Source organism: Chelonoidis abingdonii, chromosome 1, assembly GCF_003597395.2.
Source record: "Chelonoidis abingdonii isolate Lonesome George chromosome 1, CheloAbing_2.0, whole genome shotgun sequence".
Taxonomy (NCBI): domain Eukaryota; kingdom Metazoa; phylum Chordata; order Testudines; family Testudinidae; genus Chelonoidis; species Chelonoidis abingdonii.
The window spans coordinates 309347245-309366460 of record NC_133769.1 but is presented as its reverse complement, the minus strand read 5'-3'; the positions used below and the strand labels follow the sequence as shown (position 1 = coordinate 309366460).

General features: G+C 42.4%; 1 protein-coding gene across 1 annotated transcript in view; it reads left to right on the top strand.

Moving 5' to 3' along the window:
• Positions 1–19216, top strand: part of VWA8 (von Willebrand factor A domain containing 8) — a 279054-nt gene that overhangs the window by 125807 nt on the left and 134031 nt on the right. The window contains exons 20-21 of the mRNA XM_075065283.1: positions 4667–4738; positions 14863–14939. Coding sequence (XP_074921384.1) covers positions 4667–4738; positions 14863–14939 — 149 coding nt within the window. The remainder of the gene's footprint in view (positions 1–4666; positions 4739–14862; positions 14940–19216) is intronic.

Genomic DNA, 19216 nt, shown 5'->3' with positions numbered 1-19216 from the left:
AATGAAAGACGATAAAAACCAAACTGCTAAATCTTAATTTTTTTCTAATAATAATAATTTAAATACATACCTTGGAGTTCATAAATACAATGCAATTTATACCTTCAAGTCAGCGGGACTGCCATGGGTACCTGCATGTTCCCACAGTATGCTAACATTTTTATGGCTGACTTAGAACAACACTTCCTCAGCTCTCGTCCCCTAACAACCCTACTCTGCTTGCACTACATTGATGACATCTTCAACATCTGGACCCATGGGAAGGAGATTGAATCGACATACTTCAACATCTGGACGCCATGGAAGGACAGAATTCCACCAGGATTTCAACAATTTCCACCCCACCATCAACCTCAGCCTGGACCCAGTCCACACAAGAGATCCACTTCCTAGACACTACACAGTGCTAATGAATGCGATTGGTCACATAAATAATCAACCCTAATACTGGAAACCTACTGAACCACTATACTTACCTACATGCCTCCAGCTTTCATCCAGACCCACATCACAGATCATTATTGTCTACAGCTATGTCTCAGCTCAAGAGCATACAATTCAATTTGACAGAGCTCCTAAATCCCTCAGACAGAGACACATCACCTAACACAATAAAACCTCTCAGCACCTGGTCTACACTATGCGCCTTTAAAGCGATTTTAGCAGTGCCATTAAACCGATTTAAACGCTGTTACCCGTCCACACTACGAGGCCCTTTATATCAATATAAAGGGCTCTTTTAAATCGGTTTCTGTATCCTCCCAACGAGAGGAGTAGCGCTAAAATCGGTATTACCATATCGGATTAGGGTTAGTGTGGCCGCAAATCGACGGTATTGGCCTCCGGGCGGTATCCCACAGTGCACCACTGTGACCGCTCTGGACAGCAATCTGAACTCGGATGCAGTGGCCAGGTAACAGGAAAAGCCCCGCGAAACTTTGAATTTCATTTCCTGTTTGCCCAGCGTGGAGCTCTGATCAGCATGGGTGGCAATGCAGTCCCAAATCCAAAAAGAGCTCCAGCATGGACCGTACGGGAGATACTGGATCTGATCGCTGTATGGGGAGACAAATCTGTTCTATCAAGAGCTCCGTTACAGAAGACGAAATGCCAAAGCATTTGAAAAAAATCTCCAGGCTACACAGTGCTGCGTGACAAGCGTAACGGAAGCCAAAGAATCAAATGGACGCTCATGGAGGGAGGGAGGGGGTACTGAGGACTCCAGCTATCCCACAGTCCACAGCAGTCTCCGAAAAGTATTTGCATTCTTGGCTGAGCTCCCAATGCCTGTAGGTTCAAACACATTGTCCGGCGTGGTTCAGGGTATAGCTCGTCAATTTACTCCCCCCCCCCACGTGAAAGAAAAGGGAAAGAAATTGTTTCTTGACTTTTTTCAATGTCACCCTATGTCTACTGAATGCTGCTGGTAGACGCGATGCTGCAGCAGTGAAGAGCAGTATCCGCTCCTCTCCCCTCCCTGGTGGCAGATGGTACAGTATGACTGCTAGTCCGTCTTCCGTCATCAGCCCGTGAGTGCTCCTGGCTGGCCTCAGGTGAGGCTGGCCGGGTGCCTGGGTAAAAATAGGAATGATTCCCTGGTCATTCCAGTAGATGGTACAGAACGGCTGGTAACCGTCCTTCATCATAGCAACTGGGGGCTGAGCTCCATCAGCCCCCTCCTTTCCTGTGTAAAGAAAAGATTCTGTACTGCCTGGACTATCATAGCAGCGGGAGCTTAATGTCCGCTTCTCCTCTCCCTCTGGACCGCTTAATCATACTGTCAAGCAGGGGATGCTGCTCCTCTCCCCCGCACCGCTTAATGTTCTGCCTGGACTGTCATAGCCGGGAGGCTGCCTCCCCCTCATTTTATCTCACTAACAAGTCACTGTTTCTTATTCCTGCATTCTTTATAACTTCATGACACAAATGGGGGGACACTGCCAAACGGTAGCCCAGGAAGGTGGGGGAGGAGGGAAGCAACGGGTGGGGTTGTTGCAGGGCACCCCCAGACGTGAATGGCATGCAGCTCATCATTTCTGCGGGATCTGACACAGAGCACTGTGCTCTCTGATACACTGGTTCTCTAGTACACTTGCCCCATATTCTAGGCAGGACTGACTCTATTTTTAGAAACCATAAAGGAGGGATTGACTTGGGGAGTCATTCCCAGTTTTGCCTTTGTGCCCCCAGCCGACCTCAGCCAGGGGCACCCATGATAGCAGCAGACAGTACAGAACGACTGATAACCGTCTCTGCTATCATGCAAAAGCAAACGAATGCTGCTGTGTAGCGCTGCAGTAACACCTCTGTTAGCGGCATCCAGTACGCATATGGTGACGGTAAAAAAAAAAAAGCTGAACGGGCTCCATGGTTGCCGTGCTATGGCGTCTGCCAGGGCAATCCAGGGAAAAAGGGTGCGAAATGATTGTTTGCCATTGTTTTCCCAGAGGAAGGAATGAGTGATGACATTTACCCAGAACCACCCGCGACACTGATTTTTGCCCCATCAGGCACTGAGATCTCAATCCAGAATTCCAAGTAGCGGGGGAGACTGCGGGAACTATGGGATAGCTACAGAATAGCTACCCACAGTGCAACACTCCGGAAATCGACGCTAGCCTCGGACCATGGACGCATACCGCCAAATTAATGCGCTTAGGGTGTCCGCGTGCACTCGACTTTATACAATCTGTTTTACAAAACCAGTTTATGTAAAATTGGAATAATCTTGTAGTGTAGACGTACCCTCTATCAAGCATTCTTAAAACTACCATACTCATCTGGTGATGTGAAGAAACAGATTGACAAAGCCAGAAGGGTACCCAGAAGTCACCTACTACAAGACAGGCCCAACATAGAAAGTAAAAGAAAGCCACTAGCATCATAAAGGATCTACAACCTATCCTGAAGGACGATCCCTCACTCTCACAGACCTTGGGAGAGAGGCCAGTCCTTGCTTACAGACAGTCCCCAAATCTAAAGCAAATACTCACCAGCAACTACACACCACACAACAAAAACACTAACCCAGGAACCAAACCCTGCAACAGACCCCAGTGCCAACTCTGTCACATATATATTCAAGGGATACCATCATAGGATTTAACCACATCAGCTACACCATCAGGGGCTCATTCACCTGTACATCTACTAATGTGATATGTGCCAGCAATGCCCCTCTGCCATGTACATTGGCCAAACGGGACAATCTCTTCACAAAAGAATAAATGGACACAAATCTGATATCAGGAATTATAACATTCAAAAACCAGTAGGAGAACACTTCAGTCTCCCTGGTTACTCAATAACAGACTTAAAAGTAGCAATTCTTGAACAAAAAACCTTCAAAAACAGACTCCAATGAGAAACTGCAGAACTGCAATTAATTTGCAAACTGGACAGCATCAAATTAAGCCTGAATAAAGACGGGCAGTGGATGGGTCATTACAAAAACTAATTCTCCCATACCAATTTCCCCCTACTGTTACTCAGACCTTCTTGTCAACTGTTTGAAATGGGCCACTCTCATTACCACTACAGAATTGATTTTTCCTCCCTTGGTATTTTACTGTTAATTGAATTGTCTCGTTAGCACTGGCCCCCCACTTGATAAGGCAACTCCCATTTTTTCATGTACTGTGTATATATGCCTGCTACTGTATTTTCAACTCCATGCATCTGATGAAGTAGGTTTTAGCCCATGAAAGCTTATGCCCAAATAAATTTGTTAGTCTCTAAGATGCCACAAGGACTCCTTATTGTTTTTGCTAATACAGACTAACACGGATACCACTCTGAAATTTGTAAAAAGTGTTCACCACACATGATAGGGTGTTTTAGTCTTCTATCATTTTCCTGTGTGAGTTCATTCAAGAATATAGTAATTCTCTGGTTTCACCCACACAGCTGTTGTTGGGGCATTTAGTGCACTAGATGAGGCACACCACATATTGTGATAGGCATGTGCCGGATTCGTGGATCTTGAAAGGTGTATTGTTGGTGGAGATATGTCTGCAGGTTTTGCATCTGTTCTGGTAAAGTCTGGTGTGCTTTGAGTTAGTGTGTCCTGGTCTATGGGGAGCTTGCTTCTGATGATGAGTTTGGAGAGGTTTGAAGGTGTGTTTGAAGGCCAGAAGAGGGGGTTCAGGAAAGATTTCTTTCAGGATGCAGTCCACATAGAGTGCAGGTTGTACTTGTTTAATGATACCCTGTATGGATTCCAGTGTGGAGTGGTATGTGACAACTAGGGGTGTGCGGGTAGCCAGAGTTTTATTTCTGTATTGAAGCAAGTTCTCTCAGGGTATTTGGGTGGCCCATTCCATGATGCAGTCTACATACATACAGTCATTATATCAGTCCTTGCACTGTGGCTGACAAATATTAGCCCACCAAACTAAAAGGAAATTCATTCTGAACAGTTATTGAGAAATATAGAAATCAGACACCTAACGCCAGTCACAGTACAGGATAGTATATCAGTAGAGTTAAAAAATGTTTCAGTTACTGAACAGATTCCCTTTGCTCTGATTGAGACAATTCTATTTCTTTAGAATACCAAATAAATAGATATAGATAAGGGTTGTGAAAAATACTTGAAGTAATAATCTTTGATTTATTTTGTGTGTATAAGCACAGTATTTAAAATTCTTGTTTTCTTTGTCTCTAGCATATGATGGTGATGGAGGATATGCTAAAAGACTTTTTGCTGGGAGAGCACCTTCTTCTAGTTGGCAACCAGGTAGGTTAAAACATATCTCTTTACAATATGTGGACAAAATTCACCATTGGTATAAGCAAGTGAAACTCTCTTTTGCTTCATTGAAGTTGCATCTATCGTGCCATTGATAAATCTTCAGTTTCATGTGCCTACATCTGAGAATGTTATTGGAATCTAGTTTTAGAATAAGTAAATAACTACAGAGAAATCTAAATCTAAAAAGACAAATACATTAATATTGTGTGTGTGTGTGTGTGTGTGTGTGTGTGTGTTCTCTAGTTCCTCTTTCAGGCCCTGGTACTTCTCCAGCTTCTCATATTCCTTCTTCCTGATGTTGCTGTCACTTGGCACTGCTATATCTATCACCACCGCTGTCTTCTGCTCCTTGTCTATTACCACGATGTCTGGTTGATTGGCCAGTACCTGCCTGTCCGTCTGGATCTGGAAGTCCCACAGAATCTTAGCCCTGCTATTCTCCACAACCTTCTGCGGAATCTCCCATCTGGTCTTGGGAGGGTCTAGCCCATACGCTGTGCAGATGTTCCTGTACACAATGCCAGCCACTTGGTTGTGCCGTTCAGTGTATGCTGTTCCTGCCTGCATCTTACATCCTGCCACTATGTGTTGGACTGTCTCTGAGGCCTCTCTGCACAGTCTGCACCTTGGGTCCTCTCTAGTGTGGTAGACCCCTGCTTCAATGGATCTGGTGCTCAGTGCCTGTTCCTGTGCTGCTATGATCAGTGCCTCAGTGCTGTCTTTTAGTCCAGCCCTTTCCAGCCACTGGTAGGATTTCCCAATGTCAGCCACCTCAGCTATCTGTCGATGGTACATCCATGAAGGGTCTTGTCTTGCCATGGCACTTCTTCTGCTTGGTCTTTCCTCCCATGTCTGCTGCTGCCTCAGGCATTCTCTCAGCAGCTCATCTTTGGGGGCCATCTTACTGATGTACTCCTGGATGTTCCGGGTTTCATCCAGGACAGTGGCCTTGACGCTCACCAAGCCCGCCCGCCTTCTTTCCGGCTGGTATACAGTCTCTGGGTGTTGGACTTGGGGTGGAAACCTCCGTGCATTGTGAGGAGCTTCCGGGTTTTCACATCGGCAGCCTCCATGTCCTCCTTTGGCCAGCTCACTATACCGGCAGGGTATCTGATGACCGGCAGGGCGTATTCCACCCCATCAGTCTTGACTACCTTCCCTCTCTTCACTACCATCCGGCCACACTTCTCCAGTCCGAATGACATCCCGATATCCTCACTGTAGATCCGCGTCAGGTGGATTAGCGAGTCGATGTCTCATGAGACATCTCGTGAGATGCCAATAGAGCCCTCATATATATATATATATATATATATATATATAGCCTTACTTGAAAGGTACCTTAAATTACTTCTATACAGCAACATAGAAAACTGATTGTATATCAGATTCAGTCACTTCATGTGCTCTTAAGAGTTGATAAAGACTCTTTCTTTTTGTCTGGTTAATCCTGCTCAGAATTCAGGATGTGTGTTTTTGTGTGTGTGTGTGTCCATAAAACACCGCTTGTTATCACTGCCACCACAGAAGTTTAAGTAACAAGAGCCTAGATATTAGGAATTAATCCAGTTGACATATTTTAAATATTTTTAAAAGCAGCCACATTAAGATAAGCCTGCTTTCATACCACGTACACTATTACTTTCCCATTCAAGGTGCCAAGGTTTTCATCCTGTGTTTGCTTGCAAACGTAATTAAAAAAAAAAAAAATCTATCCTTTTCTGTTCATTTATCTTAAGTTAAAAGTTTAATCTATCATTAGAAACAAAGTCTGATGTCATTGTTTTGTGTTATCTATTTGATAGGGGCTGAAAGATTAACTCTGCTAGCATTTCTTTAGTACTGTAACACATATTTGTCTTTCACTTCCTATAATATAGGATCAGTGGTGATTTGTGTGTTTGGGGGAGGGGAGGACACAAAATGCTGTTTGTTCAATTAGTTGAAGATTTTGTGTGTGTACGTGAGCAGGTGAGAAGGAGAGAGCGAGAGAGACAAACTATTCAGCAAATAAATGTGATGCTTAGGGCTTCATCCCAGACCAGTAAGGGGTTGTGTCACCACTTACGCTGTAGCCCTGGGTGCCTCTGTGCTGTGCAGTTTTGGCTCACATCCCTGATACCAGCAGCGTTCTCCCAAGCACAATAGCTCCAGCATGGCTTTCTGCAGCCTGGTTACTTACTCCATGCAGGGTGACACCAACAGCCCTTCCAGCTCCCCTGTTGCGTCCAGTCCCGCTCAGTGGAACTGGCATTAACACCAGTGGTTCTGCCATGGCTTGAGGGCAGTGTGACCCTCGGAATCCACGAAACATTCTTTACCACTTCATTGCAAAGGCAGAGTAGTCATGTTTTAGATCTTATCTGTTTTATAGTCTTGTTCAGATTATTCACTGGTTCATGTAACTGAAGTTTCAGAGTAGATGACCAGACTCTTATGTACTCTAAAGTCAATGTATACCACTTCGCTTGTTTAAACACACTGACCATGATGTACAATGCACTTACGCAGTTCTCTGCCTGCATAGACCGTCTGTAATGCAGTCTGTACCACTGTGCAGCACAGCAGGTAGCATAATGGAGAAAAGGGGCATGGCCAGAAGGAAATGGAGTGGTTGTGTGGGTATTCCCAAAATTATGGGTATCCTCTTCATTAATCTGCCCATAAAGAGGACAGAAAACCACAGCATGAGTTATAGCAGTTAAGCTGCTGTATGTGACTTGAGGAGTGGGACTCAGAGATGCACTGGAAAACATTCCACACCAGCCCTGCTCACCAGTGCTATTCCTTGGTCTTGACTGCCGGACACACGTGCTCCCTGCTCCCTCCAGGCCTTCCATTTTCCCACTCCATTGTAGTTTTCATTGCTGAACATTGTCAAATCAAAGTTGCTGTTTCTGAGCCTGTGGTGGCTGCCCACCTCTTGCTGAAAATTGACAACACTTTTTATCACCGATAGCCAATTTCTATCCTGGTTGTGTGCTCATTTAACTAGCATAAAAAGCCATTTTTAAAATAAAAATGTAATGTTTAAAAGCATACCTTCTCCTTTAAACAGTTATTATTAAAGCAAGATGGAAAATGGCTTGGTACATTTTATACTGGACTTCCATAATGCTGGTGTTCACTTTTTCAACAAGCAGCAGGATGGTGATGACCAGCAGGAGGCTCAGAAATGCTAAACGTAGTTTAAATGATTTCCAAATACAGTTAGCAATTTCAACATTTTGGAATTCCTCAATTCACATGTGGACTTTAGGATTTGCTAGTTAGGATTTGTACACTGGGTCTACTATTATTATTTTCTCTTAAGATATGCTAGGCACTTTGCATGTCTGTAATATAGGTCCCTGCAAACTAAATAAACAACTTGTAGACAAAAGAGGAGGAGGGTAAAAGGTGCAACATGTTTTAAAGATGTAGCATACTCTAAAAGTGCTAAATATTATAGTTAATAATTTAAACGAAGACCATCACAAGCTCACTTGGTAGCAATTTCTATTTCTCTTGCACTTAGTGAGAATTATAAAGTAAGCCAGCAGTAAGTAGATAGTTCAAAAATGTATTAATAGTTTTAAAAATGTAACTGCCTGTAGAAAAATACAATAATTTGTCTTCCCTGTGGAACTAGTATTGGCATCCAGCCTTATGTGAGGCCTTACTTTATCTGATGGAGATGTGAACTTAGATTACTTGAAAAATTATGCTCTTACTAGAAATAAATTTTGGTGTGAGGAAATTAATAAACCAAGTGATTGAAATACCTTAAAGAAAGAGTCAAAGGCCATATTCTATAGAAAACTTGACCACGTTTCCTTCAAAGATAATATTCTTCTTCCAATCTAATTACATAAACACTTGTGGAGAAACCAAGAGTACCATAATAGCATGTAACATTGAACAAAACTCAGAATAGCAAATGTATATTGTTTACCTGTTTTGTGGAGTGTGACAGGGTGCTGAGCAGAAAGACTGCAGAATCAGCCCACCGGCCATGCCAGCCCCATTTAAGTGAATAAAGTGGAGCTGGCTGGAAAGAACTTGCCCTAATTGGGGAGTGAGAGTCAGCTGCCAGCCCAGTTAGCCCAGGGCTTTATAAGAGGCTGGGAAGAAGGAAGCCTGGGTGGTGGGGTGGAGGATAGAGCAAGGGAGAGCAGGCAGGGAGAAAGCCCTTCCCTCCTGGGTTCAGGCACAAGGAACCTAGAGCTGAGTACACTGTATGGTGAGAAGGTGGTGGGAGCACAGACTTATAAATAAGAGCACCAGTAGTTTCAGAACCAGAGGGTCTCTGAGTGACTTTATCTGAACCTAGCAGAGGCAGGAGCCAGGAGGGCCAGCTGCACTCTGCTACATGGAGCAACGTAAAGGACTTTTTTTTTTCCTTCAATCTATTGCCTGTGAAGGTGGGCAGCTTCCATTACAAAGGAAGAATGTACCACCTCAAAGAAGGCCTTGCCATTAACATAAAGATGTGCTATATAGTTCAGGTGTACTATATTCCTCTCAGGATAGAAGTAATGTACTAATGCTTGCTTTTCTCAGATATTTTTATTTGGCTTAGTCAAAACTTAAATAAAACTGTTATTTATTCATCCTGATTTGCATATTTCTGTATTTTTGATTAATGCGTATTTTTAAGCTTACATAGCGGAAATATTTCATACACAAGTGCTATGCAGATATCTCTGAAAAGAAGAACTAATTTATTCTTCTAGTGCTTTGGATAAGATGATTAGTCATGTTCCTTGTGGGTGGTGATGTTAAATCTGGCTGTTCCATGGGGGCAAATTACATGAGACTGGAGAAATTATTTGTTACCTCAGTCTGTCCATAGAACAACCCAATATTTTTAGTATTTTTATATGAAGTGTGTAGTTAAATTGCTCATTACTCTAGATATCAGTGTGTATATAAGAGAGCAAGCTTAATTCTTGACTCTTTAGTACAAGACTCAAGGAGGGTGGCTTTATGCCATCCTTATGCTCCTTGATCTCCACAGCTACCACAGGCTTGTTTCAGGTTTGTTCTAACTTGGGTCCACTGGTAACTTCTCCTAAGAGGCTGTTCCAACACGCAGCAGCATTTCTTTTCCCTGCTCATGTCTCCAACACGTTCTTTATACCAGCAGTTCTCAAACTGCGGGTTGGGACCCCTCAGGGGGGTCACGAGATTATTACATGGGGATTTGCGAGCTGGCATCCTCCACCCCAAACCCCACTTTGCCTTCAGCATTTATAATGGTGTTAAATATGTAAAAAAGTGTTTTTAATTTCTAAGGGGGTCGCACACACAGGCTTGCTATGTGAAAGGGGTCACCAGTACAAAAGTTTGAGAACCCCTGCTTTATACCATGGAGGCCAGGTTAGGGTTGTGTAGAGCTAGCTATGCTGGCTCTTTGTCAGTTAGGATTTCCTCAGGAAGTCAGTTAAGCTGGCGTTAATGGTCTCTTGATGGCACAAAGAAGCCTTATCATGGGCCTGGATCTGTCCCAAGTGTTTAATTAAATCATTCCCTCTTGCTGGAATATTGTTCTAGTAATAACAATAGTTTACACTTACATCCAGAGCGTTGATTTACAAACACTGTGTTAATCATTGAAGGACTCTGGTGAGGTATTCCCATTTTATAGATACGAAAATCTGAGGCAGACAGAGGTGGTGACTTGTCACAGTGTGAGTCTGTGGGAGAGCCAGGAATAGAATGAAAGAGCTTTGACTCTGATTCCCTAACCATTTTTGCCAGTCAAGGATTTTGTGTGGTACATCACAATATCTGTGCAAGTACATACTGTACTCCTTCAAGCAGCTAAATTTAAAAGTTAACCAACCTTAACATTTTAATAATAGTTACGATTTGGTGAGGAATGCCTGTTTCTAAATATTATATGTATATTTTTAAAATATATCATTCTCACTGACTTAAAAATAAAGCTGCAACAAAAGTTTGATGAAACACACACAAAAGAAAAAGTCTTAAGGTGAAGTCCTGGCCCCAGTGGAGTCAATGGCAAAACTCCCATTGACTTCAAGGGGCAGGATTTCACCAGTAGTGGTGTTAGCACTACTCGCTCCATTCCTTGGTGCTTTACAGCACCCGTTTAGCATCTGAACATTCTTTTGGAAGCTAGGCGTATTCTTACTCTCATCACTGGCAATGACAGCTTAGAAAGAAGTAAACAAAAGGCAGCCATCTTGTCCTCTATTCCATTAGAGAGATGAAGGAAAAGAACTACAACATTATTTAGTTGTTGGGAAATATCTAAATTGTGTGTGTCTGAGTTCCTAAGACAGTATTACAAACACACAGACAAACCACGCTTTCTCTCTCAATGCAGATGAAAGCCAAAAAATCTTTCTGCTTCTAGTAGAGTATCCAATTTATTTGATATGTTCTGTACTGAGTCTGTATTTGATCTGTCTCTCTGCAGCTTGGTTTTTGCCACAGTTGGCTCTAGTCCCGTTCTGGAGAGAATTAGGCATGGAATCTACTAGGGATTGGCACACGATACTGATTCTAACCATCTGCCATAGTTTTTTAAGTTCTTTTAAAAAAGTGCATTATGCAGTTCTGCCTCTGTGTAGCTGTGCTGAAGCTAGGTGGTACATTTCAGTGTATCAGCCCACTTATGGTTTTAAAAATCTCACAACTGCAGTAACAGCAGCGTGTGGAGGTGTAATCATCTCTATATGTGATATTGCAGGTTTCCAGCTATGTTTTATTTCTACCTGATAAAAGGTGTGTTCTTTGATTTTGTAGAAGAACTTATGATTTTGCTATATTATGTCTTGTTCCAAATACGAGAGAATTTTAAAAGTCCTATAATTCTTCAAGCATGTGATTACAGGATACTGGCAATTATTGAAAATAAAAATACCAGTAATACGAAGCATATCTTACCATCACATTTGTATGTAAAGTTATGACTCCATTGGGAGATTCTGATGTCAAGAAATCATGAAAAACTTGACGTATTTATGTAGTATAACCTAAAGCATGAAATATAGAGAGATCCTAGAAATGTAGAGGTGGAAGGGACTGTGAAAAGTCAAGTCCAGCCCCTTGCTCTGAGGAAACCCCAAGTAAACCTAGACCATCCCTAACAGATGATTGTCTAACCTGATTTTAAAATTGTGGGGAATTCCCCAAAGATGGGGATTCCACAACCTCCTTTGGAAACCTATTCCAGAGCTTAACTACCCTTATAGTTAGTTTTTCCTAATATCAGACCTAAATCTCCCTGGCTGCAGATTAAGACCGTTACTTCTTGTCCTATTTTCAGTGGACATGGAGAACAGTTGATCACAGTCCTCATTATAACAGCCTTTAACATATCAGTTGTCTTTTCTCAAGTCTAAACATGCCCAGTTTTTTAACCTTTCCTTATAGCTCAAGATTTTTTAAACCAGTCATCTTTTTTGTTGCTTTGTTCTGGACTCTTTGCAGGTTGTCTACACCTTTCCTGAAGTGTGGTACCCAAAATTGGACATAGTACTCCATCTGAGGCCTCGCAAGTGCCAAATAGAGTAGGACCTTTTACCTCCAGTGTCTTACATAGGACACTCCTATTAATATACCCCAGGAAGGTATTAACTTCTTTCACAACAGCATCACATTGTTGATTCATATTCAATTTGTGATCTACTATAATCCTTGCATCCTTTTCAGCAACCTCGCCCTTTATTCCTAATTTTGTAGCTGTGCATTTGATTTTCCTTCCTAAGTGAAGTACTTTGCATTTGTCTTTATTGAATTTCAACTTACGGATTTCAGAACAATTCTTCAATACTTCAAGGTCCTTTTGAATTCTAATGCTGTTCCACTCCTTTATCCAAGTCATTCAGAAAATATTGAATAGCGCCAGACCCAGGACTGATCCTCCCAGTTTGACAGCAAAACATTGATTACTACTCTCTGAGTATGGTCTTTCAACCAGTTTCATACTCACCTCACTGTAAGAATACATTGTGGTGCCTTCGCTTTTTCTTCCGCTCTGTTCTCTCTTGGCAACCTTATATGCTTCCATGATTTCAGCTGCTACATTTATGTAAATGATTCTTAAATCTGCTCCTCTACTTCTTTGCTGAGTTTTGCATTTTCAGATGTCTCATCACAATGTCCATATTTTCCAAAATTGTGAACTTATCATTCCTCCTGATCTCTTTCCTTTGTTTCTTTTCTCTGGCTGACAACTCTACTATCTTTCCCATCTATCAATCTTGCAACCACTATGCTATGGTCTGCATAAGAGAGGAATTGTTTCACTCTCTGAGTGATAGATGGAGAAAGTTATCACTGGCCTCCACTCTTATCTGATAGTCCAAGAGAAACAATGGATCAGCATGAGCCATAATTTCAGTTTGTGGAGTTGGGGCTTTTGCCATTGATTTCAGCAGAACAGGGTTAGAAAATATTGTACGTGACATTGAACAGAAGGCAGTGTTCTAACGCCAGCCAATTGCTCCTAGATATTTCCCTTGACTACCAAGTTTACAACTTTGTATTTGTATTTTGTGTAAGCCCACCATCTGCACCCCTACTGTACTTCTGTCAAATGCTGGGAAACTAAAGGGACTAGAGTACTAAAATTAATTAAAAGGAGATGTAGGTTTCAGTCATCCAAATACTAGTAACGCTGTTAAATAAAGTATGATTGTAGATTATATTGGCATTTTGTATTTGCTGCTCACTTTCTCCTTTGCTTTGGGTACTGCATGTTAGTCTGCTCTGTTATTAAACCAACTGCACTGAATATGAAATAAAGCATGTAGAAATAAGAACTGCAAAACTAATAATCATATTTCTAAGAGGGAATGTACAACTGGTAAAATGAAAATGGCTGCACATGTATTTCTATACAGCTGTTATGTGTGTGTAATGCTCCTTTGCGCTCCCGGTCAGAGGGAGGCCACTCGGGCTAGTCCTGTGAGGTCAGGACCAGAGTCTGTAAGACAGGCAAAAGCCCCAATAGGGCTGCATAGTAAATAGGCAATAACAGGCTTTAGCCTGGACTGGGGTAGCTCAAGTAGTCAGCCCTTAAGTACAGTCTATCAGGGCTGGCTCGGTCCTGGGCAGCACTCAGGCAGACAGTAAACACACAGTCTTAGGGCTGGCTTTGGCCTTGGCGGAGCTTAGGCAGACAACAAACACACAGCCTCTAAGGAGTTGGCTTTAGCCTGAATGGAGCTCAGGCAACCAGCAAACAAACAGTCTTTTGGAGGCTGGCTTTGGCCCAGTTGGAGTCCAGGCAGTCAGCAAACAAACAGTCTGTAAAGTGAGTGGCAAGGGAGCTCCTGTCTTGGGCTAGAGCCTCCTTGCACCGCGTATGGGGTCCGCCAGCCCGCGTGGAGTAGGGCCCACCCTACTCCACCGTGTCCCAGCCCAGGGCCCTGACAGGCATGACTGGCTGCCCCTATGTCGGCGGGGATCCAGCCGCAACACACCAACTGAGCCATGGCGGGCTCTGCAGCCGGCTGCTCCGTGGCTCCCCCAGACTACTTCCTGCCTTCCCAGGGTTTGGTACCTGTGGCCTCCAGACCTCTTCCGGCTCGTCGAGGTAAACTGCAGTGGGTACTCTGGGCCAGTCGTTGTCCAGGTCTGGGAATTGGGAACAGCCAGGTGCAGGCTCCTCTTGGGGCCTCTGGAGAACAGGCCGAGTGTTCTCCTCCATTGCAGGCTGTCCCCCAACTGTGCTTCAGGGCCGACCTCTTATACTTCCGGCCATGCCCTGGTACTTCTGGCAAGGGGGGCGGGGTGATCTAGGCTCCACCCTCCACGGGGCATCTAATGCTCCCTCGCTCTCCTGGTCGGAGGGAGGCCACTCATCCTCACTACAGTGTGCAATATATATATTCCATGCTATACCACTTATATATATATAAAATCTAGTAGGACAGATAAAATATGCAGTTACAAAGAATATCACTTCTCTTTTTCAAACTAAACATTGGTGTAAATCTAATAATATAGTATTGTATTTGCGATCAAAACTTTTGTATCTTGTGTGAGATTTTACTAGATTGTAAAGGAATTCTGACCTTATTCTCTCGACAATTCTTGGATATTAAAGTACTCTTCTTTGTCTGTAATGTTTTTAATATACATTATTTCAGGGCGTGGGAAAAAACAAGATTGTTGACCGATTCCTTCACCTATTAAATAGACCCAGAGAATATTTACAGCTGCATAGGTAAGAATGTCACTTTATATGATTTGTTTGTTTCAATGTCATCCTTATTTTCACTGCTGAACTTTTAGATGTTTACATCTCATATTCCTGAAGTTTTATTTATTATTATTTATTATTGTATTACTGAGTGCCATAGTTAGATTGATCTAACTCCTGGAGTAGATGCAGCTATGCTGACAGAAGAATTCTTCCCTGGACCTAGTTGCCGCCTCTTGGAAAGATGGATTAACTAAATTGATGGAAAAACCCCTCCCGTCAATGTAGGAAGCATTTACACTATGCTGCTGCAGCGGCGCAGTTGCAGCGCTGTAGCAGTTGTAATGTAAGCATAGTGTAAGCTTCATTTGCAAAAGCATCTAATCCTGTTGACTTTCAATGGGACTGAGGGTGTCTACACAAACATTTAGTTCTCAACAAGCTGGTGTGTGAATCTTCCCCATACTAGCTTGCTGCATACTAAAAGTATTTCTACACCACAGCAGCTACAGTGGTATAGCTATGGCGCTGCAGCTATCTCACTGTATTGTAGACACTTCCTACATTGATGGAAGGGATTTTTCCATCAGTGTAGGTAATCCAACTGTCTGAGATGCTGTAGCTAGGTCGTTGGAAGAACCATTCAGTCAACGTAGCTGCATCTACAGTGTGGGATAGGTTGACCTAACTAAATTGCAGAGGGTTAAAAAATTTTCACAGTGCTGAGCGATGTAGCTAGGTCAGTCAAATACTTATTTGTATTAAGTGTCTGTGTAGACCACGGATCAGCAACCTTTGGCACGTGGCCCATCAGAGAAATTCACTGGTGGGCCGGGACGGTTTGTTTACCTGCAACGTCCCCAGGTTCAGCTGATCTCAGCTCCCAGTGGCTGCTGTTCACCGTTCCAGGCCAGTGGGGGGCTATGGGAAGCAGCGTGGACCGAGGGATGTGCTGGCCGCCGCTTCCCGCAGCCCCTGTTGGCCTGGAACATGAGCCACAGCCAGTGGAAGCTGTGAGCGGCCGAACCTACAGATGCTGCAGGTAAACAAACCATGTTGGCCCGGCGGTCGGTTTCCCTGACAGAACGCGTGACAAAGATTGCCAGTCCATGATGTAGACCCTGCTGATGCATGTCAAACTGTTTGTTAATGCTCTTCGATCTAGTCCTGTTTGAAATGGGATTTATGTAGTTTAACTAATCAATCTCAAATTCACACCTTTTATTAATTTAGATTAACTTTCCTGCATGTCCCTATGTAGACAAACTGAGACATTTTTTGAAAATTTTACTTTCAGTAAATAGTATGGGGGAAATAGGAAAAAAAAAAAAAGTAACTGTAGTAGGTCCTATTATACGATGTAAATGTACGTTATGAAAGATTTCCCCAACTCTTTTCTCAGCAAATGGGTACCTATCCAACTAAAAATGCTGTTGAAATATTTTTTTTGTTTCATTGGTACAATATCATAAGGCGTTCTAATGATCTACCCAATATACATATCCAGAAGTTAATTTATAAGGTGTAAATTGAATTTTGAGGGATTATTTAAATTATAGAATACCTATTATTCAAGCATCAGAGGACACTTTCATAATCAGAGTTGGTGAGCTGATAGCATGAGTAGTTTTGAAGTCACATTTCATAAATAGATTTGTACATGATAATGATGAGGGGAACTGAAAGGCGAAATAAGTAGGATCCCTTCTGACATTTGGATGTATTTGTATTAATCCTGATTCACACGCAAGGGTAATACAAATAAATCATAAATCATTCTTCCTAGCTTTTCTTACAGTTCTTAGCTGAGTTTTCTTACTTTCCTGAGTGTTATCTTTACATTTTACATATTTTTTGTTCTCACTAACACTAAAATTGGTACTCGCAACATTAATTAAGGGAAGACATAGATACAGTTAATAGGGAAGAACCTCCAAAACATGTGTGATTAACAAAATACCACTTAAACTGTGGACCATTTCCTTCAGTGTAAATTATTTCCTGTACTTCAAATGTATTTTAATGCCTCATAACAAGTATACACATAGAAATAAATGTGATTATTTAATTAGAAATGAAATCCTAATTAAAGGCAGCTTCTAGAGGCTGTTGTATAACACATCAATAAAACCATGCATTTAAGGTACATAAATCACATAACCTCAGTATGACAGTGTAACAGGGTGGCTCACACTTGAATGGCTGGCAGGCTGGAGCTACTGTGATTACAGAATGTCACACCTGGGAGAAATCAAGATGATTACCCTATAAAAAACAGGACAAGGATGCAATGAAGGGGAGGAGCTCAAGAAATTGTAAAGAACTAGCAGAGAGTATGAAGGCCTCCTGCGTGAAAGTCCCCAAGACCAAAGGAGCTGTGACAGAGAGGAACCCAGGAAGCTCCAGTGGGGAAACTCAAATGGAGTTTGGGCCTAGAAGAACTGGGAAGTTGGACTGTGAGAACAGACTGGGACAGAAAAAGAGCTGCAGCTGTGAGAGAAAATGGCAGAGTGAAGTATGGACTGTTGTGTGGTGATGGACTGTATTTTGGGACCCTGAGAATTGTTAAGAACTGCTGCTGTTATTAAACCAGTCCCAGGCAGAGGGTGTTATCCACAGTAAAGCTTGAGTGCAGTTATTAAAGGACCTGCAAGAAGGGACTAAATGAGACAGGATGCCTGCAAAGCTACCCTGGCCATGAAGGTGCTCTCAGTCAATGGCTACCCTGTTACAATCAGACATACAACCTCTGGCTCTGAACTCATAAAATAAGCATGGCTGGGCTAATCATGGGAGACCTTCAAGGAAAAAAAATCATTTGCAGTTAGTGGTGAATATAGTAAGTGATACTCTTCCTTCCAAGGCAGTATTGAGACATTAAAGACCCCATGGCTTTTTTCTTTACAAGAGTAGGAAGTGTGTAGAATACTGGCTACGTGGTTATTTGGATAATTAGATTCTGCCTATAATTTCAGTTGCATATTTTATTTTTTTACTCGCTATCCTAAACTGTTTTTTAGTGTTGTTTGGTACTGGTTAATGGTTGTCACATTTCTCTCTAGAAGAGATTATACTTTAATTATGGGTGAACTGATTCTTATATAGAGATTAAAAATCCATTGATAAAGTTAATATGGAACTTTGAGATCTCTCTAGATCAGTGGTTCCCAAACTTTAACAACCTGTGAACCCCTTTCACTAAAATTTCAGATCTCGCGAACCCCCTCCTAAAAACAAATATTTTCAGGGATTTTCTCCTTTACCTGAGTATAAATTATAAAAGCAGTGATCTTGGAAATATAAAATTTGTTGTTATGACATGCTTATTACACACTATTATTAATTGTTATTTATCATTACAGTATTTTTATTACATTATGAAAACGGCAACACTCTTCCAAGATCTCACTTCCATAACTTATATCACTTTGAATAAGCCTGTTATAAAAGAAGGCACCTGTGTTTCATCAAGTAGTATCAGATGTGAAACAGCATGAAGGTATTTAAGAAGCCAACTCACAGAGTTCCTCCTACACAAGCATTCAGGTCTTGAGCAGTCCAGGCAAACTACTAGGGTCAGCAGATGTCCCGATAAAATCGAGTCTGTCCCGATTTCGAGGAGTTGGTCCCGCGTCCCGGCCAGAGTATGGTCGGGATGCCATTTGTCCAAATATTTTGTTTCCTGGTCTTCAGCGGCAATTCAGTGGAGAATCCTTCAGTCACAGACGGTCTTCGGCGGTATTTCAGCGGCGGGTGCTTTTGTCTTTGGTGGCAAGGTTTATTATCCCCTGCCAAAATACCGCCGAAGATCATCCATGAGTGAAAGACTGTCCGCCGAATTGCTGCCAAACTCCCAGACGGGTGAGTGTAAAAAAAAGCTCCTCCCCGCGGCGGTCCCAATATTTTCCCCATAGCATCTGGTCACCCTGCAAACAACACACGTTACAACAAAACTTAAACTTGTTCTTCATGATAATTTTAAAAACAATACTAGCTGTTTATTTCATTTTAAAAACAGCAAAAAATATCCACCTCCCTTTCCATTTCTTAGAAGGAGTCTTGAAGTTTAAATCTCCTCAGTATGATAGATATGCTTGCTTTGATCTGCTTAGCTCTTGGAAGTTCAGGGGCTCCAGGCTGCTGGCCATGTGCTGCCGGGGGTGCTAGGGACAACTCTATCCACCATTAGGGAATTTTTTCCCAAGAACCCCCTGTAGCATTTCGCGAACCCACAGGGGTTCATGAACCCCAGTTTGGGAACCACTGCTCTAGATGAAAGGCACTATATGAATATAAATTTA